Genomic DNA, 22,741 nt, shown 5'->3' with positions numbered 1-22,741 from the left:
TTTTTAGTATCTGTTCGTGATACCTGAAGAAAGTAAAAGTCTTGCTATACAGTTGTGTATCCATTGACATAATTATGTAAACTTCCAAGGCCAATTGGAACTTCAGTAAAATCTTATAGCTAAATTTATAAAAAGGAAGGTGGAGAGGGCAGAACAGGGAGGCAGAAGCTCTAAACACATTGCCCTTAGCCTGAAGGAAAGAAGAAAGCAACATTCATTACAATTTGATGTTTAACTTGATCATCCACGTTGGCCCTCCATGAACAACTCTAAGGAATTAACAGTTAAGGCTTAGTGTAGTTAGCTCTACAGTATACCTGTATTTACCTTCATATTCAACATGAGCTGTTCTCCTGAAGCCAGAAATAATTCCCTGCAAGACCTATACATGACAGTAGTTTGGTTCCATTTAAAGCTGCACTGAATTTGGGGCTTCAGAGTAACTCAAGGTGAATTTTACATTTATGTCTCATTTAACGGAATGAGTCAGAAGCGTGATTTTCAGTAAGAATGGTTTATCCATGGAAGTCATGAGGTAGACCACTCAAAGCATAAAAACAGTACTTTTCAGAATGATCTGGGGACTCGCCAGTGGATGAGAAAGAAATGCAAATGGAGTCCCTGGCTAGTGAGCCTTCTCCATATTCTGCCTCAGCTGTGCTAAAACCAGTGCACAGCTAGGATCCAGCAGGCACCCAAACCTGGATTGTGGGTGGGTAGAGAGGGAGGTTTCAAGGGGAGTGAACTGAGAGCTTGACCAGTTAAAGATGAGGATGTCTCAGGTTGGCCCCCACCAGGGATCTCAATATTGGGTGGCCCCATGTATTTGGTTTTCTCATTTAGAAATTTTAATTTATTCATAAAAATGTTACAAAAGTATCTGCAAAAATAATCACTACATTTATGGTTGGCAGCACGTATGAAACACAACAGTCCTTCACAATATCAGAGACTCCTTATACTTTGTTGTGTGACATATCAAGTTTTCTCAAAAAAGGCTTTAGGAAATCATAAGAACCGTATCTCAGATTCCTTCTGAAGGCAGCAGCAAACTAATACCTTAGATAGTGGTGAAGAGGTGCTTTTTGTGTTATATAGATGGTCTTTCTTGAAGAAATACAAGATGTAGTCTCAGTTTTAGGGACTTATGTACTCATAACTTGATTTCTTTTGTTTTAAGTGAATAAATCTTTGAACTTTACTTTTTTTTTAATCATCTTGGACCATTTTGCTGTGAAGTAGCAGTCCTTGGGCTTCAGGTGGATGTATGTTAATGGTGAGGTTGATCCATGTGTACTGATATCCGTAATGAAGGACTTCTTAAGTGTCTGAATTAAAAGTGGCAGCAATTCTCTTTAAAAAAAAATCTAAGCCTTCTTAAATATAAGCTCCTCAAGGGCACAATTTTCACTATGTGAGCAACTCAAGCTCACTAGGCATAATATTACCTGTGAACACTCAATAATTATTTACTGTCTAACTTAAAGGTAAAATGTACACTTGTGCTTCCTATGTGTCCTGAAACTAATAAAAATTTCCATTCTCATGGTTCCTTTTCTTATTTAGTTCTGCATCACTAAGAAAAGTGAAATCTAACAAACTAATGAAATCTATAAGGTTAATAACCAGCAGCAGCTTAATTAAAACTCTTCCATTGACAGAGATATCTACATTTTGAAAGATAGGGCATCTCTTAATTGACTTAGAATAAATGATCTAATTATGTAAGGTGTTTAGGATGGGTTTCACCTGCCACATATTAAGTGCTCAATTAACTGTAATTATTATGACTGGTAGCAACATAAAACTGATTTATATAAATACATTTCTAATTTTAGAATTTTGTGCAATCTGGCAGATTCATTAGAGACACATTTGGTGGGCAGGGTTGCTTTCTGACAGCTATATAAACCATACCATATAATCTGGAAGAGATGGAAAGATAATATTGATCTTACTTCAAGTGCATTCAAATCTATAGGGAGCAGTAGATAGTCTCTTGCCGTTCTAGCTATAAACTAATCAAGTAACTTACATGGAATCCAGGACACAGAAACATTCAGTCACAATAGATAATGTATTCATGTGCTTAAAATTATCACAAGTTAAACACTGATGCAAGTTACCAGACCAGGTAGAAGCTACAGTCAAATAATAATTCAGTGGTAATAAGGTACTTGTAGTATCAGACCATTTGCCACAATTTCCTTATTGTAAAATGAAGATAACAATAGCACCAATCTTATCTTGTTATTGTGGAAAATTAAATGAGTTAATTAATTGTTGAATAGTTTTGATGTGGAGGTAAGAGTTTCCCAAATTCAAAATTGGGACACATGACTTGACAAAGGATTGTTTTTCTGCTTCCATCTGTCTCTCTCTCTCTCTCTCTCTCTCTCTCTCTCTCTCTATTGCTCTCTCCATAATCTATCAATCATCTATCATGTATCAATCTATCAATTATCTATCTATACATCATCTATCTAATCTGTTTATCTATCATCTGTCTATCTCTGCATCTACCTAGCACCTGAAATATTAGAACTTTGGAGATATTTTGATTTCACACTTTCAAGGGGAAGGAATTTGAAATGGGTGTATGGATGCAATGCTCTATTTTTTGTTCATGTGCTTCTAGTAAAATGTTCATTTTCCAGTGGATGTATTACTGTATAGCCACCATCTTAGTTAAAATAAAAACATAGAACTGCAAAGAGAAATTTATAAAGAATTTAAGAAAGATTAGAAACCTAGAAAAATACGATGTCTGGTTTTCATTTGTTTCTTAAGTCATGTCATGTATCCCTTTTGATTATTTCCTGCATGATTATTTTGAATTACAAATTACCAAGATCCTTGCCTGCCTCTATTTATCCCATTGTCTGCTTTTCACCAATAGTCTAGGCTGTAAATATATTAAATGGTCAGAGTAAATGGAAAATGCTAAAATGAATAATTTCGTTCTTTGCTTATAAACACAGTTCAAGGTTAGAATCCACAAAGGTAAAATTTTGATTACAATAAAATTTAGGAATTATTTTTATATATCCTTGCTACTGTTTTCATCTATTACTATAATGAATTACATCTATTACTATAATGACATAGTTTAGTGGATTAAATAAGATCTAAACACTAGACCTAAAATTCTGCAGTTTAGAAACTTTCATATCATGATTTGGACCATTTCTCACTCTGAGGTTAAGTGCATCATTTATATTCTCTGTAATTGTTTCTAACCTATATAATGAGGAGAATAATACCAACTTCATTAACTAACAGTATATATTAAAATAGTTTGTCAAAGGCATTAATGAGATATTGTCCTACAAGAACAAATGATTATTCATTACAATGTTGTTTTTTGTTACAAACGCTGTGTGGATAACAGTTGTGCTGACTTCAGATTTTAGCAGTTCAAATATACGTTTCTCCCAGGAATTCTAAGTCAGGGTTTTGTGCCATAATGTAAAAACTTAAGAATTTACTTATCGATCTTATCATCCATCTCTGTTTTAGCAATTATAAAGTGATTCTTACCTTTTCATCAGAGCTGCCTGAATATAAACCAGTTAATTCTACATCATGCAGATCCAAGAAAATTTTTGAAAGACTTGGAAGCATGGTTCTTGACTGACTATTAAGAAAATCAAAACCTTTCTTCATTATCCAGTGTTACACATATAAATGTGTTATAGCTGTCTATAAACCCATAAAAGAACCTATCAGCCTCTTCAAAACGGAACAAGAGACAGTCGAAAAGGGAACAGAACAATGACAACTCCACATGACATCAACATGCTTAATATATTTAAAAGGAGAATCCTTCTTACCCAGCATGCAAACACATTTGGCATTCTGATCGGGGTTCTCAAACAAGATTTCGCCACACCTCTGAAATAGAAAGATAGCCATGGTTATTTTAAGATTTCATATCAAGATTCCCATGGCAATATGTCCATGTGACCTGACATTACCATAACATTATTCTACTTTTGTTTTCATTGGTCACCTGAGTCTAGGGACTTATGTTATGAGTAGAGACTTGCCTGGTAGTAAAACATTTGAGGGGTAAGTTGGAATAGATTGTTTCTGAATGCTTTATGCCCTCACATAGAGCTGATTCTGTGCATTCCCATGAGAAGTCACAGTTGGAAATGCATTTGGTTTGTAACAGTTTCTATTTCAGTGGAAGGAATGCAATCTATTAGGCCCAATAATCTGAGGCTAATTATTCTCAAAGTTGATCCTTATTCATCTCCCCTAGTATTCCACACCACCCACTCTGCAAAGCACAGATATTATCAACAGTAAAGCTATGTGGCCTATACTTTATCTCTCTGAGCCTGGAAGGAAAAACAAGTAGAGAAATAATGAAAAACTGGCATGCATAATGCTTTTCCTGAACTCATAGACTCATGGAAATATCAACTTGCTTATCTATATCTTAGTTTTAACTTGCTTGTTAAACTTTTGTGCAAGGCAAATTCCAGAGATACAGTTATTTAAGAATATACCACATTTGTATGATGAATATATTGACAAATGGTCAGTACTTGAATATATACATAAATCTTTCAAATCAATGAGAACATAACAAATAATGTAATAGAAAAATGGATAAAGGACATGAGCAAGCAATTCATAGAAGAGGAAAAATCTGAATGGTCAATAAACACAGAAAACATATTCAACGATAGCTGTGATCAGAGGCAAGCAAATTAAAGATAAAATGAGGTTTATTTTCAACTTGTCAATTTCACAAAATTTAGAAGTCTGGCAATAACAAGTGTTTTCAAGGCTGTAGAGAAATGGATACATTCACAAACTGGGGGCTGGAGTATAAAATGATACAGTCACTTTAGAAAAAATTTTGCAAAATCCAGCAAAGATGAAATGTTCATACTCTATGACACATAGCAAAGTTGTCTTCTAGATTTATAGCTAGAGAAATTTCATATACAACTTTAATGTCTCGGTACAAAACAGATAAGAAAATAAGTGTTATTTATAAATGGAATATGATACAACAGTTAAAATTAGAGAATTAGAGCTATATATGCTGTAAAATATATTTAATATGTCTATATGAAATATATAATATTAAAAATCTGGAATAGGCTGGGCGTGGTGGCTCAAGCCTGTAATCCCAGCACTTTGGGAGGCTGAGGTGGGTGGATCACGAGGTCAAGAGATTGAGACCATCCTGGTCAACATGGTGAAACCCGTCTCGACTAAAAATACAAAAAATTAGCTGGGCATGGTGGCGCGTGCCTGTAATCCAAGCTACTCAGGAGGCTGAGGCAGGAGAATTGCCTGAACCCAGGAGGCAGAGGTTGCGGTGAGCTGAGATTGCGCCATTGCACTCCAGCCTGGGTAACAAGAGCGAAACTCCATCTAAAAAAAAAAAAAATCTGGAATATTCAAATAATATAAAACATATAACATGAAAATTATATAAGACATATATAATATTTAAAACATAAGGCTGGGGTTGGTGGCTCACACCTGTAATCCCAACACTTTGGGAGGCCAAGGCAGGTGGATCAAGAGGTCAAGAGATAGAGACCATCCTGGCCAACATGGTGAAACCTCGTCTCTACTAAAAATACAAAAATTAGCTGGGTGTGGTGGCACACCTGTAGTCCCAGCAACTTGGGAGGCTGAGGCGGGAATCACTTGAACCCAGGCAGTGGAGGTCGCAGTGAGCCCAGATCGCGCCATTGCACTCCAGCCTGGCAACAGAGTGAAACTCTGTCTCAAAACAAAAAACAAAAACCGTAAAAGTATGATAAACCAAGAAAAAAAAACTGTCCATATTTCATGATGTTGAAAATATCTGAAAATAGTACATATTGTTTATGGATACATTAACTTATAGAAAAAGCAAAAAAACATGCAATGAATAATGAAGCATCAAATTTAGGGCAGGGGAAGAAATGCTGAGAAATGAAGTGTTGGAGGGCACACGGGCTATCAACTTTTTCTATAATGATGTGTCCCTTAAATTATTCTCTTAACGTTTTCCTTCAAGTATTTCGAAATAAGAAAGAATTGTCCTCATATTTGCAACTCTGAATATAAAAATGGCCCTTTGTACAATACATCTCTGTACCTGTCCTCCTTGGGAGGCATTAAACCTCTTCAAATTACTAGGATCCATTTTCTGCATTACCTGCATTTTAAAGTAATATTTTTTGACCTGAAAGAGTTAATACTTTTAAATGAAAGATCAGAGGTTTCCTAAACATTTTAAACTTCTTGGCAAAACAAAGTGCTAGGAAGCTCTATTAATTTACATTTTGAGTCCTACAAGGAAATAACTCCAGGACCCTAGGGTGCTCTCCTGCCATTTGCTAAGGACAAAGTCCGTACATGTACTGTGAAGGAAGAGCTTTCCTTCTTTCCTTGCAGGGCCTTCTAGGGGAGTAGGTGGATGGGTTGAGGTTGCATAACTCTTCTTTGCTACAATAGCCCAAGGGCAGCCTTATAGGTGTCACTTAACAGGCAAATTGATGTCAGTGAGGGCACAGGAGCTGGAGTCTTGCTCTCTTTCCTGGCCATAAACAAATCCAGGAAGAGTTTTTGAAACTCTGTGAAGCATGCATTCCTTAACAGTCATGACCTGCCCAGGTTTACTGACCAGACAGGCTCATCATTAAGCAGTAAGAACAGGTGTGGGGGCCCTTCCAATGATAATGAGGGGGTCCTCTTCCTTGTCTTCATCTCCCTGGGGGTGTGGAAGATTGCTGAGGCACCTTTAACTAGCTCTTAAATTGCCCTGTTTTGTAAAGTTACCTGATGATGGTAACAGATTTGAAAGCAACACCCAAGGGAATCTGATTGTTCTCAAGGCTTGAAAGAAACCAGTTTCTTTCTAGTGCTTTTTCTTATTGATGCCAGTGTTTATCCAGCTTTTGCTGCCAGGCTCCTGCTTGCTGTGCAACCCAGGGTGATGACCCAGTTTATGAGATTAATTGGGTTAAGCCACAGGTCTAAGTTTCAGAGAACTGCAGGATCTGCCCTAGGGGAAGATCTTGTGCCCTGCTGGGTTCTCTGGTGCTGCAGCCCTCCTCCTTCCATGCTCTAGTCAAGCTCGCTGGGAATCCCTATCCAAGCACCCTGCTGAGGTGATGCTGACTTTGTACCTGTGGTGCTGCTCACCAGGATTCTGCTTAATTCTCAGGATCCAATCTCTCCTAAGGGATTCTATCTTTGTCTTGTCTTCTGAGCCTGAAATATTGAGACCAACTTGCTTTGTTCACGCCCATCTCTCCCAGCCAACACTGCCTCCAAATAATAGGGCATAGTTATTAAAGTCCCCATCCGAGAGGCTGGATCTCTGCTAGAAACAGAGATCAAGGCACGTGATCTCCTTCCATAGCACATAGGATATGAATTAATATGTGTAATGTCCATTGCCCTCATAGACCATAAAGAGTCAAACCATGTTCACTGTTAGTGTTCCTAAGATGCTTCATTATTGTAACCCTGGTGTCTTGTTCATACCAGGGCCTTCATAAATCTTTGTGGATTAGGTAGACTAAATATTTGTGGACTTGCTAACATGTGAGCCCACACTCTGGGGTAAGCCTTGCACTAAATGATGTGCATCTACTTTTCACAGTCTAGTTGTACTCTTTTAGCAGAGTAGAAAATGGAGGCACAGGCAGTACCACTCACTCAGGAATACTCTTCTCCAGTGATGACAGAATAAATGTTGACAGCTTACCAGATGCTTGACCAAGATACCTAGATTCTCAAATATTGGCTACTTTTGACCTGCTCATTGCCTTGACCAAATAGACTATCTTTACTTTTATCCCCTTCTCTCACCCACTAACTACCGTCTGTTTGCAAGAATTGCCATCTAGTAGAGCACATGCTTTGGATCCGACTGATCCAAATTCAAATCCTGTTGCTGCCTCTTCCTGTCACTGTACTATCATGGGCATTTAGTTTTGCAAATCTGCTTTCTTATCTGTAAAACAGGATAATATCTACAACATAATGTCATTGCAAGTTTAGTTTTCACTTCACTATGAAGAAGAATGTGCTAATTTAAATTATTGTAGATAAGATTGCAATACAAAAATAAAAATACATTTAACTCATCCATTAAAATTCTATTTTAATTATCATATTAGTTTTTAGGATTGAAAATGAAGAAATTCTTCTAATTTTAAAAGTCAGAATATTTCACAAGTTGGTTGCTAATTTTTATTAAGAATTTTCTACATTGTATCTAAAATTGGACTTTTATTCAGGAAGAGAAAGATGGATGCTATAAAACATTGCATCTATTATTTGCAATAGCCAAGGTATGGAGCCAACCTAAGTGCTATCAGTGGTTGAATGGCTGAAGAAAATGGAATATTATTCACTTGTGAATAAAGAAGGAAATCCTGTTATTTGTAATAACATAGATGAATCTGAAGGACATTATGTTAAATGAAATAAGTCAGGTACAGAAAGACAAATACTGTATGATCTCACTTCCATGTTGAATCCAAAAATATTGAATTCTTAGAGGCAGAGAGTAGAATAATAGTTACCAGGAGCTTGGGAGGTGAAAAGGTTAGAGGATGAGATCGGGGAGATATTGGTCAAATGTTGCAGCAACATTTTACTTAGGAGGAGTAAGTTCAAGAAATCTATTGTAAGACATGGTGACTACAGCAATAATGTATTGTATATTTGAAAATTGCTAAGAGAATAGATATTAAGTATTCTCACCACAAAATGTTAGGTATGTGAGGTAAGGCATATGTTGATTACCTTGATTTAGCCATTCCACAGTGTACACATATCTCAAAGCATCTTGTTGTAAATCATATATATCTATTTAATTTGTTATTTAAACATAATAAAAATACTGTACATATCCATACATTAAGATAATTTTAAATTAAAAGAATATAATTTCCATGAACTAAATCAGATGCACAAAATATATTTCTTTTAAGTAAGCTGTATTGTTTTTTCATTACTTTCACTATACATTTAGTTATAAAAAAAATTGATGTTGGGAGTAATTTTTAAAATCACCCTTAAGTATTAAATGAACCTCTTTTCCTTAAAGAAAAATTATATCCAATTTGTTAATATTAAAATATTGGTAATAGTTCCACATCATATTCAAAAGAAGTTATCAAAAATAGCGAAAAGCTTATGTTTTGTTCTCATTGTTCAATTGACAGAACTTCCAGCTTTCTTAAACCAGTTAATGTTTTTTCTGCTTCAGATAAGCTTTTACATATTTTTTTATTTTTCTGAGTAGTTACTATAATTTGAATTTATTATTTTCTCAGTGAGGCCTCCAGCAACTAATCTTTTTAGAGAATGTGTCTTGATATCTTCAGAACAGAGAAACATTAGCAAACTAATAAAACCAAAGACAGAAATCCTTGATGCCTGGAGGTTTGCCTGAGTGTTAGCTGAGAAACTAACAGTTTTCTGCAAGTAGGTAATGTTAAATGTTATCAGAAAGTAATTAATAGGCTAGGGTTCTCTTATTATTTTCTTTTCACATTATAATTGTTGTTGAGCAGAAAGGAATTTAATAAAGGGAATTAGATGTTTATGAAATTATTGGAGGATTAGGCTATAGGCTAGGTCTCCAGAAATGACACTCAAAACACTCTGAAATTGACTCACCAGGCTAGGAGCTTACTAGGCCAGTGGGCCACAGCTGGGAAAATGGAAAACTAGGAAGCATCACTGAGTTGCTGACTTGAAGAACACAGAACCATGGCAGTGATCCAGGGCTTAGAAATTGATTGGTGTAATTGCCTCTTCATACCCATGAAGCTAATAACTAAACACTGAATGCTATTGCAGAAATGCAGAAAAACTCAACAACTCCCTGAGTGTGTTGGATAGCTTGTTAAAACACACCAAACCAAAATAAAACAAAAAGAACCCCTGACACATGACTAGAGTCATTTTTTTTTGAGCGGGGAGGGGGAAATCAAACCTAAGTTTCTTGAACTGAAAAGTGTTACCCATGTTCAGTCTATGGGGAAGTTGCTGAAGTCTAGTGGAAAGTAAAGCACACCTTGTTGTCCCAAGAGTGACAAAGGGAATCTGGAGTAGGCAAAGCTTCAGCACAGGCTGCCTTCACCCCTGCCCTCACTTCCTTTCTACTTACTTCAGTTCTGCAAGTTTGCCACATAATACATGAATATCCCAAATGGGGTTTTAGGTAAACAAGGCAAATGCCTGTATGGTGATGTATTAATTGGGATTACATCTATTTTATTTGCTCACCACTGAATCCCTAAATGTCTAGGATAATGACTAATACATAATGGACACTCCAAATGTTAGTTAAATGAATGAATGAATAATGCCTTACCACAATTCTGTGGGCTAAACTGAAGTTTTCTGGGGTAGCATGAGAAGAGATTATTTTTCCAGGGCATTTTTGCATACGCACCAGTAAGCACTGCCATAAATGCAGCCACATGATGTACAACTGTGATGGGGTGACGTAGGGTGAAACCTGACATTGAGATGACATTTCCAAACATCTGGGTCACTTCTCATCTCACACTTTTCCCCAACCAAGAACTGAATGGTAGTAATCAAAGCCAGAGCCCTAGAAGACAGGCCTGGAGAGAAAGCAGTTTAGGTCTGTAGAGCATAAAAAGATATCTCCTGTTAAGAGACTGAGCTCCCTGGCAGCGCCTGGAAATTTGGAACTCCATTTGTCTGTCAAATGAGTGAATGAATAAGTGAACATTCAGCAAGATATTACTGAGTGCCTACTCTGTGCTGACACTGTTCCATGAGTGTGGATATAAAATGAAATGAGATTCAGCCTGGGTCCTGTCCTCAAGAACTTTGTAGCCTACTCTGAAGTCAAAACACAGAAGGCTATGGGCACTTTCAATGCTTGTTGCCCACCCCTGACCGGGGTTATTGGAAAAGGCTTTGAAAGAGATGACTGCAGGCCTGTCTGAAGCATAGGAAAGGGTTGTCTGATAAAAGAAAAGGCTCCTCCAGGCATAGGTAGCTGCCTGGGCAAAGTCCAGAAACTTGGTCAGGATCCTGTGAGCAGCTGCCAAGGATGGGAGCAGAACTGCTGTGGGTGAGAGCAGAGAACTTAATCAAAGTGGTCATCACAGAGGAGACTGGAGAAAAACTGGGGTCAAAAGTGAGTTTAAAAAATCTTTATGGGCTGGGCTGGAGAGGCTTGGTTTGCTTTGGAAGAACAGGGTGCTTAATAAACAACTTTAGCACTGTATTAAATAATTACAATACAGATATCTCTGTATTATAGGTCTTAATTGGGTTCAGATGTCTGTCACCAACAATATTGGTGGCCATCATTTTGCCCATTTGAGGTAGAAGTTACCCTAAAGAGGATATCAACACTGAGTGTTTCTTAGTCCTTTTTCTTGAATTATCTCATAGAATGGCTATGACCAAAAGAATTCCCCCAACCACCCAGTTGAAACCTCAGTAAGGCTGATTTCTCCTGCTGGTGAAGCCATTAGCACCTCGCATTGAGAACACCCCAGTTCCCAGAAGATGCATTTTCAGGGTCTGCTACTTGACAATGGCCCAGGTCCACATCATTTTAGGCAGTCCTGTCTACCGTGTGGGTGGCAGTCAGGCCTTAATCTCTACACACTGTGGCAGCCCTCAGCACTCCAGTGCCAGAGGACGGCAGATTTGGAACTGGGACTGATTTCAGCTAGAGCTCATATTTTCCTTTTTAAGCTTTTCCAGTGAAAGAGCAGATTTCCGTCCCATTGCAGGCTGTTAAAACGTCAGAGACTAATAAGTTTTCAACAATCTGTCAGTGCAGATCTCCTGCAACAACCTGGCATTGCTTTCGAATCAGGCCCACATCATCCAGCCCGACCTCAGCCAGTCAAAATAAGACACACACCAGCAAAAGAAAAAAAAAAAAGATAATCACCTTAAGCCGAGCAGAAATTCTACACAAATCCATTGTTGCCAACAATCAACAGTGGGCTACACAATCAACAATCAACAATCAAATCTGTGGGCTACACAACCCGAGGTGACCCTTCCAGAAGAGCCATCCTTCCTAAACCTCTAATTAGCTATGGTTAGGAGTGACTTGAAAGATATTAATGCTATGGCTATTGGAAAATGAACTTACCAGTGTTTAACAGCTTTGTTTTTTTCTTCAGTCAAAGAACAGAATGTTAGCTCAATGGCGTATGCTTTCTATTAGAGCAGTGCCAGCAGCAGCTGTCTCCAGTCTCTCAGCATTTTATTACATATACCTATTTTTAAATGTTTAAAAACGACTTAGTATGAACCAAAACTTGGAAAAGCTGGTTTCAGCTCAAGAGTAATTTTTAATTATTTATTTTTTAGTGATGAAGCAAACTTCCAAAATACAGAACTGTGTTTTCTGTCATGTCGTCCCTAGATAGTAGAAGGCTAAGATCTCCACATACCCCCGCAGGGAGATCCTGGGGTGGAGATGGCCTGGTGCAGGCTCTGAGTCATTGTGTCTTATGTTGCATTCTTCAAGTCATGCAGCATTGTCTTCAAGCATCTTGGTTAGTCCTAACTCCCATAGCACACGTCGAAATGCACATTGACAATTGCCTTTTTCATTGTGCAAAATGACTATAGCCTCTGCACAAGCTCCATTTTAGAAAAACCTGTACCTGTGAAGGCTGATGGCATGGAGTATTCTGGGGTCTCTCGTGCACCCAGTTATAGGAATGGATGAGGCATCTCAGTTCAAGATGCTTTGGGAATAATTCTGGTATGGGCTCTGGGAATTTCCCTGTAGCAGACACAAATACATATGCCACAAATCTTGATACACGGTGCAAAAATGTCAGAATTCTGCAATACTATTTCATCTTTTACTTATAGTCTCAGAATCCCAAGGGTTGACACCTAAGCCACACTTTTTTTCAGAAAGATAGACACATCTGTGAAGGCAGACAACTAAAGCCAAACACATTTCACTTATATATAGTCATTTTTAAAAGGTGAAGTCCATAGACACTTTGTGTTAGAGAAAACAGGAGGCAAGTACAGAAAAAAAACCCAAAAAATCAGATTGGTGCACATAATGGAAAGTACTGAGTGTATCAGGATTCAAATCCCAAACCTCTTTCTCAATAGCTATGCGCTCTTAAGCATAGTTTACTTATCCTTTCAAAACTCATTGTAGAGCAGAGGGAATAACAAAGGTCACTCCTCCACAGAAATGTTATGTATGTGAAAGCATCTCGTATACCCTAAAACCATCATGGGTCCTGCTGTGTCTGTGGTTTTGTGGCAGGAAGGAGGTAGAAGCAGAATAGGGTCATTTGGTGGTAGTGTGTACAAGATACACAGCAAGTTCTACCACGTAAATCATGGTGTTTTAGGAGGGGAAGATTTTGTTCCTCCCATGACCGAGAGCCCTGGTCCTCCGGCAAGGCCAGAAGGCTGGAGAGCAGAGGTCAGCAGGGCAGGATGGAGGTGGTGATCCTGTCTGATGTACCCTTATCCTTGTCATTGAGGAAGCAGGAAGAACCCACCTGGGTTTGGGAAAGAGGGGTCCCTTCTAGGTGATCAGCTAAACTGGATACATCCTGATGGGTGTAGGAAACTTTCTGAATATAATGTTTTCTGATTAAATAAAGGAGAGAGAAACTAGTATTAAACAAGTCTTCAGTGGGGGTTGGGGGTACACGATAAGCTGGGAGGGTGTTTGCTCTAAGTGCGAGAAACTGTGGATGCAAAACTGTAAAAGCGATTGAGGAAGTGAAGAAAATTAAGAATGGCCAGAAGGGAATGGGATTCAGATAACAGGAGAACTGGGGAGTGGACAGACACAAGGCTGGGGAAGTCGGCAGGAGCCAGATGAGGAAGGGCCCCACAGGACTCCATTTAGTGATTGGACACAAGCCTAGATGCTGCAGGCCGTGGATCTGGAAGAAGTCCCCGCAGCTCATAGGCCATCTGTTCAAGGCAATAGAGAGATCCCAAAAGGGCTTAGGAAGTTTCTGTAACATGAGTGCCATATGTAGTCGCCGCGTTTGCTAACCAATGTTGCTCCCCACCACGTTGAAGGTAGGAAAAGCATTCTGCTAAGTGGGGAACTACCTTGTTAGTGAGTAATGACACCCTCCCAGTGATCGATCACTCTTAGCTGTGTCTATCAGCCAAGTTGGGAAATGCCACCAGAGGCTTTCCTTACTCTGACTCCCTTCTTACCTCACACCGTGTGTTCACAATCAGATGGATTCCTTTAGATCTAGTATACTCCATATGGCCTTTATGAAGCATAGATCATAGAAATGACAACATGGCTTGTCAAAATTCCAAGTCTAGTATGACTGTATTATGAAGAATGTGGCCTTGAATCATGCAGAGAGTGAGCACTGAGGATGTGCTGAGAGGGGTGATGAACAGTCAGGCTTCTGGCTCCTCGAAGGTGGAGGAACCAGGGTCCTGGAGCAAAAGTCCTTCCTTCACCCTTTCAGGGGTATCTCCCTCTCAGAAACTGCCGGAAGAACACGCTGTACTTCAAAAAAATCATTCCTGTATTTGTCACCTTTGGAGAAAGATTTGAACCAGGACAGAACTCTATGTTCTCGCCCCTGAGCCTGATATCATGTGCACCAAGGCCTCAGTCTGTGTTGCTGCTGCCTCTGGGCAGACGACACTGTGAGCTGTTGGGACAAGTGCGTTTTGTCTGTGTATTGCCAGCAAATATGGACTCACACTTGTTAAACTCCAGCCATCTGGTCGAGGTGTCCAAGCGTTAGGCATTCATTTTCCTGATTTACACTGCAATCGTCAAGCTACTTTATAAGACCCTAACAGACAGCCAAAGGTTAATAGATAATACCAGCAATATCTTCAGATATTTGCATATCTGATGTCCAGATCTCCAGACATCATGATTCAGAGATTCATGGGCTCTCATCCAGCCTGTAACTGAATGAATATTTACTCAGGACAAAAGAGTACTTATAATATGCTCCTTGCAGCTCAGTGCAGCAATGCTCCTGTACATAAACCAACAATTAAATGTAATCCTATACACTTACAGTTTAAAAAGAAATTCAAACCAGTCCTTGGAATTAAATAACCTCACTGCTAAAGAAAACAACTTCCAGAACATGAAGCCCAATATGCAAACGCAGGGCCTCTGAGCCACAAAGGAACAAACACTTTTCCACAGGGATAAGGGCTTGTTGTATAACTGCCTGTGAGGTCAAAGATCCAGATGTTCCCATAGACAATCAAAAACCTATTACTGGTCAAACTGTATTGACCATTTCCACATGGACAGCACTGAGACATGCATTTGGCCTCCGAAAGGAAATTTCATTAAATTCTACTGGCAATCAATGGCAACCCCAAGCTGGAGCTAGAAAATCCAATATTTTGGAGAAATGACTGACAGGTTTTATAAGCTGCAAGTGGAAATGAAATCATGTATATTTTGCTAGCAGTCATACACTGCTTTGGTAGAGCTTACTCAAATCCACAACATACTTTGGCAAGAGTAATATTTGAAGGACACCTCCTCAAGGTTCTCCCTCACTTCATGAAGGTAGAGACTTTCTGTCTAATTCATTGCTGTTTCCAGCACTAGGATCAACATCCATCACATCATAGGTTCTCAATACATATTGCTTAGTCGAAAGAATGCATAAATAATTTGGGCCAAAAATATACTGAATCCATTTATTACCACAATAAAAATCTGTGAGACCAAAATCCTTAAAGAGAAGAATACGTGAATAAAGTTATACTTAAATTAGTTCAAGTTACAAGCTTTGATGCCATTACTCCACTAAGAAGGTAGCATCTGAGGCCACGCAGGGAATCTATTACAAATACTTAGGTGAAGTTAAACCTGAAGGCAAAGATTTCTCCATTCTTTCAATGTTGAAATATCTTCTAATGTTTTTGAAAGATGTTTTTCCTGGAGAGCAAGAATCATGAATTTTGTTTGTTTGTTTTTGAGATGGGGTTACACTCTGGTCTCTCAGGCTGGAGTGCAGTGGCATAATCTTGGCTCACTGCTACCTCTGCCTCCCAGGTTCAAGTGATTTTCCTACCTCAGCCTCCAGAGTAGCTGAGATTACAGGTGCCTGCCACCAAGCCCAGCTAATTTTTGTATATATATTTTTATTTTAGTAGAGACGGGTTTTCACCATGTTGGCCAGGCTGGTCTCAACCTTCTGACCTCAGGTGATTCACCCACCTGGGCCTCTCAAAGTGCTGGGATTAGAGGTGTGAGCCATGATCCCAGGCCTGAACATATATATATATTTAAACAGCAGCTCTTTTCACTGACAAACATTACCAAAATTAAATAAACAAAACTTCTTTTAAATCTCCTTGATCAGAGTCCATGCCCCATAAATGGAGGTAATACCTATATTCTATCACAATAGTTCAGGTTTAAGGAGTTAAACTAGCAAAGCGTTTCAAATGTCCAAGAAGAAAAATTATCTAAAGGTCACTTAGGGATTATTTGAAGTAGTAGGTACTATGTTATTCATGGTTTGTATTTCTCATTCAAATTACTTTATTGCTTCAAGGCTTCTTTATAAGTAGAGATGATCATTGATTTGAGTTTTAATTTTTATTGGTACTTATGCCCTAGTATAGTTACTTAGTAGAGTAACTAAAATGCAGATACCAAATAGAGGTGAGTATCATAGGAAAGAAATAGTTCTTTATTTTTTGTGGACTGTGAAATAATCCCAAATCACTGGGTTGTCTTTAAATTATTAAGACTGACCAGGGGGATATTTGGTCCTCTCAGATCCTAAAATTTATAAAATGAGAAGGGAGAACTCTTAAGAAAAGGAATACAAATGAATGGTCACAAAACTAAGAATAGAGTCTTAGAATGTGTCAATGAAACTGAGGAATCTTGAAGATCCTACTTCATTAGCTTCCTAGTAAATCTGCCTGTGAAACTGACATTGCAATATGACATATATTCATCATTTAACAATGCTCATTACTTAACGGATACTTAGCAAACTAGCAGGGTTTTGCTTATTTGAATTGTTTTAAACTTATAATTTAAAACTGTTTTCTCTATGTATTCTTGGCAAAGCAAAAAACAAATTGAAAACAATAGCAAATAACATTCAAAATAATGTAATACATAATTTTTATTAAATCTACCAGCTTATCGAAGGGCAGGAATTATAACTTAGCTTTGAATCCTGCTGTCTACAGACAGTTTGGCTTAAAGCAGGTGCCCAGTAAATGCTCTTCAATTCATGGCCAAATGAAGAACATATCACCAAGTAATATGATCCTTAAACAGTAATATGATCATTAAACAAATTGCATTAAATGCAAACGTCAACACAAGCATATCTGGAGATCACTGATAGATATGAAATTTTTGAGGGGTGTATCTTGTGCATGTGTATGTACACACAAAATAAACACACATATCTGTATACATGCATATTTATACACACACAGATATATGAAATATGTAACATAAGTGTGCTTTCTAGTGCACTGTATTTAGTGATTAGGACCCCAGGTTCTTGTCTGGAGTCTAGTATCAGTGAGTATGAATCCCAACTCCACCGTATCCTAGATCTCTGACCTTGGAAATAAGCTTATTGTAACCCTCTGTGCTTTCACAGAAAAACACAGAGGTGTTATGAGATCAAATAAGATAACACACAGAAGGTTCTCAGCACAGTGCCCAGAACACAGGGAGCGCACACTCCATGCCATCTGTGACTAATAGACCCTTAAATTCTGGCCCTCGTCAGGTAAAGCCAACAAGAAGGAAAAAACCTTACTTTCTACTTTGGACATTGTGCTATCTTGCTCTCCAGTCAAATGGAAGCTTTGCTCTTCCCTTCGTCCTATAAGCTCCTGTCACCAAATCTTTGAGGAAGTGTCAACGACTGGAGCAGAGAACGTGGTGATATGTTCTGACCTCAGGTAATTCACCCACCTGGGCCTCTCAAAGTGCTGGGATTAGAGGTGTGAGCCATGATCCCAGGCCTGAACATATATATATATATATATATTTAAACAGCAGCTCTTTTCACTGACAAACATTACCAAAATTAAATAAACAAAATTTCTTTTAAATCTCCTTGATCAGAGTCCATGCCCCATAAATGGAGGTAATACCTATATTCTATTACAATAGTTCAGGTTTAAGGAGTTAAACTAGCAAAGCGTTTCAAATGTCCAAGAAGAAAAATTATCTAAAGGTCACTTAGGGATTATTTGAAGTAGTAGGTACTATGGTATTCATGGTTTGTATTTCTCATTCAAATTACTTTATTGCGTCAAGGCTTCTTTATAAGTAGAGATGATCATTGATTTGAGTTTTAATTTTTATTGGTACTTATGCCCTAGTATAGTTACCTAGTCGAGGACTGTGGTATCTTTCCCTCTGGGACTTCGGTTTGGATACAGTGCTCTACCCAAGCCCTCTACAACCCACAGAACAGGAGATCTTCACTGGGCTGAAAAGCCTCAGCAAGCTGCCTGAACAGGGTAGAACAGCAACTTCAGCCAGTGCTGGGGCTGTCAGCATAGATCTAGGCAGAAGCACTGGCTGATGCTGAGAAAGCCAAAAAGCTGGCAGGAAGGCACTACTTGCCCCCCAGAAAGAAGGGGAACTAAATGCAGGGAAACAGGCCATATGGCAGGACAGGTCTCCCCTGCCCCAAAGCCTAGCAGGCTAAAAATCTCTCACTTCAGAGTTTCACACACAGAACATCAGTTAGAGAGTGACCAGGAATGAATGAGCTCCACGGGGGTGGGGGTGGGGGCGTGGGGGCAGGGCCGCTCCACTGAATCCATGGCAGCCCAGCAGTACCTCTGTAGGCAGGCAAAGGAAAGGCCACCTCTCCAAGCAGCTACCTGAGATCAATCCTATAGGAATTCAATAAGATGGGAAGAAACCAGTGCAAGAAGGATGACACCAGAACACCTCTCCCCCACAATGAGATCACAACTCCTCACCAGCAAGGGAACAAAGCAGGATGGAGAATGAATTTGATGAAATGACAGAGGCAGGCTTCAGAAGGTGGGTAATAACAAACTTCTCTGAGTTAAAGAAACATGTTCTAACCCAGTGCAAAGAAACTAAAAACTTTGAAAAAAGGTTAGATGAAATGCTATAGAGAAGAATATAAGTGACTTGACGGAGCTGAAAAACACAGCACAAGAACTTCATGAAGCATACACAAGTTTCAATAGCTGAATAGATCAAGTAGAAGAAAGGACATCAGAGACTGAATATCAACTCAATGAAATAAAGCAAGAAGGCAAGCAAAGAGAAAAAAGAGTGAAAAGAAATGAACAAAGCCTCCAAGAAATATGGGATTATGTGAAAAGACCTAATCTATGCTTGATTGGTATACTGGAAGAAGATGGGGAGATGAATACAAGCTGGAAAACACTCTTCAGGATATTATCCAGGAGAACCTCCCCAGCCTAGCAAGGCAGACCAACATTCAAACACAGGAAATACAGAGAACACCACAACAATACTCCTCTAGAAGAGCAACCCCAAGGCACAAAATCGTCAGATTCACCAGGGTTGAAATGAAGGAAAAAATGCTAAGGGCAGCCAGAGAGAGAGGTAGGGTCATCCACAAAGGAAAGCCCATCAGACTCACAGTGGATCTTTCAGCAGAAACTCTACAAGCCAGAAGAGAGTGGGGGCCAATATTCAACATCCTTAAAGAAAAGAACTTTCAACCCAGAATTTCATATCCAGCCAAACTAAGCTTCATAAGTGAAGGAGAAATAAAATCCTTTACAGACAAGCAATTGCTGAGAGATTTTATCAGTAACAGACCTGCCCTACAAGAGCTCCTGAAGGAAGCACTAAACACAGAAAGGAAAAACCAGTTCCAGCCACTGCAAAAAAGAACCAAATGGTAAACACCAATGATGCAATGAGAAATTATACCAACCAAAGGGCAAAACAACCAACCAGTAACAAAATGGCAGGATCAAATTCACCCATAACAATATTAACATTAAATGTAAATGGACTAAATGCCCCAATCAAAAGACACAGACTGGCAAATTGGATAAAAAGACAAGAACCATCAGTGTGCTGTATTCAGGAGACGTGTTTCATGTGCAAAGACACACACAGACTCAAAATAAAGGGATGGAAGAAGATTTACCAAGCAAATGGAGAGCAAAAAAAAAAAAAAAAAAAAAAAAAGCAGGAGTGGCAGTCCTACTCTCTAATAAAATGGACTTTAAACCAACAAAAATCAAAAGAGACAAAGAAGGGCATTACATAATGGTAAAAGGATCAATACAACAAGAAGAGCTAACTATACTAAATATATATGCACCCAATACAGGAGCACCTAGATACATAAAGCAAATCCTTAAAGACCTACAAAGAGACTTAGACTCCCACACAATAATAGTGGGAGACTTTAACACTCTACTGTCAATATTAGACAGATCAATGAGACAGAAAAATCAACAAGGAAATCCAGGACTTGAATGCAGATTTGGACCAAGCAAACTTAATAGACATTTACAGAACTCTCAACCCCAAATCCACAGAATATACATTCCTCTCAGCATCACATTGCACTTACTCAAAAATTGACCACATAATTGGAAGTAAATCACTCCTCAGCAAATGCAAAAGAATGGAAATCATAACATACAGTCTCTCAGACCACAGTGCAATCAAATTAGAACTCAGGACTAAGAAGCTCACTCAAAACTGCACAACTTCATGGAAACTGAACAACTGGATCTTGAACATCGACTGGATAAACAATGAAATGAAGGCAGAAATAAAGATGTTTTTCAAAATCAACAAGAATGAAGACACAATGTACCAGAATCTCTGGGACACATTTAAAGCAGTCTCTAGAGGGAAATTCATAGCAATAAATGCCCACATGAGGAGCAAGGAAAGATCTAAAATCAACACCCTATCATCAAAATTGAAAGAGTTAGAGGAGCAAGATCAAAGAAACTCAAAAGCCAGCAGAAGACAAGAAATAACTACGATCAGAGCAAAACCAAAGGAGATAAGAGACACCAAAAAAAAAATCAACAAATCCAGAAGCTGGTTCTTTGAAAAGATCAACAAAATAGACCACTAGCCAGAATAATTTAAAAAAAGAGAGAGAAGAATCAAATAGATGCAATAAAAAATGATAAAGGGGATATCACCACCGATTCCACAGAAATACAAACTACCATCAGAGATGACTACAAACAACTCTATGCACACAAACCAGTAAATCTGGAAGAAATGGACAAATTCCTGGACACTTGCACTCTCCCAAGACTAAACCAGGAAGAAGTTGAAACCCTGAATAGACTAATAACATGGGCTGAAGTTGAGGCAGTAATTAGTAGCCCACCAATCAAAAAAAGTCCAGGTCCAGTCGGCTTTACAGCTGAATTCTACCCGATGTACCAAGAGGAGCTATTACTATACCTTCTGAAACTATTCCAAACAATACAAAAAGAGGGAATCCTCCCCAACTCATTTTATGAGATGAACATCATCCTGATACCAAAAATCAGGCAGAGACTCAACTAAAAAAGAAAACTTCAGGCCAATATCCGTCATGAACAGAGATGCAAAAATCATCAATAAAATACTGGCACACTGAATGCAACAGCAAATCAAAAAGCTTATTGATCACGATCAAGTAGGCTTCATCTCGGGGATGCAAGGCTGGTTCAACATACGCAAGTCTATAAACGTAATCTGTCACATAAACAGAACCAAAGACAAAAACTATATGATTATCTCAATAGATGCAGAGAAGGTCTTTGGCAAAATTCAACAGCCCTTTATGCTAAAAACTCTCAGTAAACTAGGTATCAACAATAATAAAATCTATTTATGACAAACCCACAGCCAATATCATACTGAATGGGAAAAAACTGGAAGCATTCCCTTTGTAATCTGGCACTAGACAAGGATGCCCTCTCTTACCACTCCTATTCAATATAGTATTGGAAGTTCTAGCCAGAGCAATCAAGCAAGACAAAATAAATAAATAATAAATAAATAAATAAAGGGTATTCCATTAGGAAAACAGGAAGTCAAATTGTCTCTATTTGCAGATCACATGATTGTATACTTAGACGACCCCATCATCTCAGCCCAAAATCTCCTGAAACTAATAAGCAACTTCAGCAGTCTCAGTATACAAAATCAATGTGCAGAAATCACAAGCATTCCTATACAGCAATAACAGACAAACAAAGAGCCAAATCAAAAGCGAACTTCCATTCACAATTGTTGCAAAGAGAATAAAATACCTAGGAATACAACTAACAAAGGATGTAAAGCACCTCTTTAAGGAGAACTACAAACCACTCCTCAAGGAAATAAGAGAGGACACAAACAGATGGAAAAACATTTTATGCTCATGGTTGGGAAGAATCAATATTATGAAAATGGCCATACTGCCCAAAGTAATTTATAGATTCAATGCTATCCCCATCAAGCTACCAATGACCTTCTTCACAGAACTGGAAAAAAACCACTTCAAACTTCATATGGAACCAAAAGGGAGCCCACACAGCCAAAACAATCCTAAGCAGAAAGAACAAAGCTGGAGGCATCATGCTGCCTGATTTCAAACTATACTACAAGGCCACAGTAATCAAAATAGCATGGTACTGGTACCAAAACAGAGACATAGACCAATGGAACAGAACAGAAGCCTCAGAAGAAACACCACACGTCTACAATTGCTTGATCTTTGACAAACCTGACAAA

General features: G+C 38.5%; 1 protein-coding gene and 1 long non-coding RNA gene across 3 annotated transcripts in view; one reads left to right on the top strand and one right to left on the bottom strand.

Moving 5' to 3' along the window:
- PDE7B (phosphodiesterase 7B) overlaps positions 1-22,741 on the bottom strand; it is a 343,532-nt gene that overhangs the window by 243,489 nt on the left and 77,302 nt on the right. The window contains exon 2 of one of the 2 annotated variants that reach the window (XM_002747056.6): positions 3,834-3,894. In XM_002747056.6, the coding sequence (XP_002747102.1) occupies positions 3,834-3,894 (61 nt within the window). Of the gene's footprint in view, positions 1-3,833; positions 3,931-22,741 lie in introns of those variants that run through there. The other variant, XM_078370131.1, reaches the window with a different exon arrangement.
- The window catches only part of LOC118152992 (uncharacterized), a 134,798-nt gene that overhangs the window by 103,294 nt on the left and 8,763 nt on the right, over positions 1-22,741 (top strand). The window lies entirely within an intron of this gene.

This window comes from Callithrix jacchus, chromosome 4 (genome assembly GCF_049354715.1).
Source record: "Callithrix jacchus isolate 240 chromosome 4, calJac240_pri, whole genome shotgun sequence".
Taxonomy (NCBI): domain Eukaryota; kingdom Metazoa; phylum Chordata; class Mammalia; order Primates; family Cebidae; genus Callithrix; species Callithrix jacchus.
Note: the sequence above shows the minus strand (reverse complement) of the source record. Positions and strands in the feature narration are given on the sequence as shown.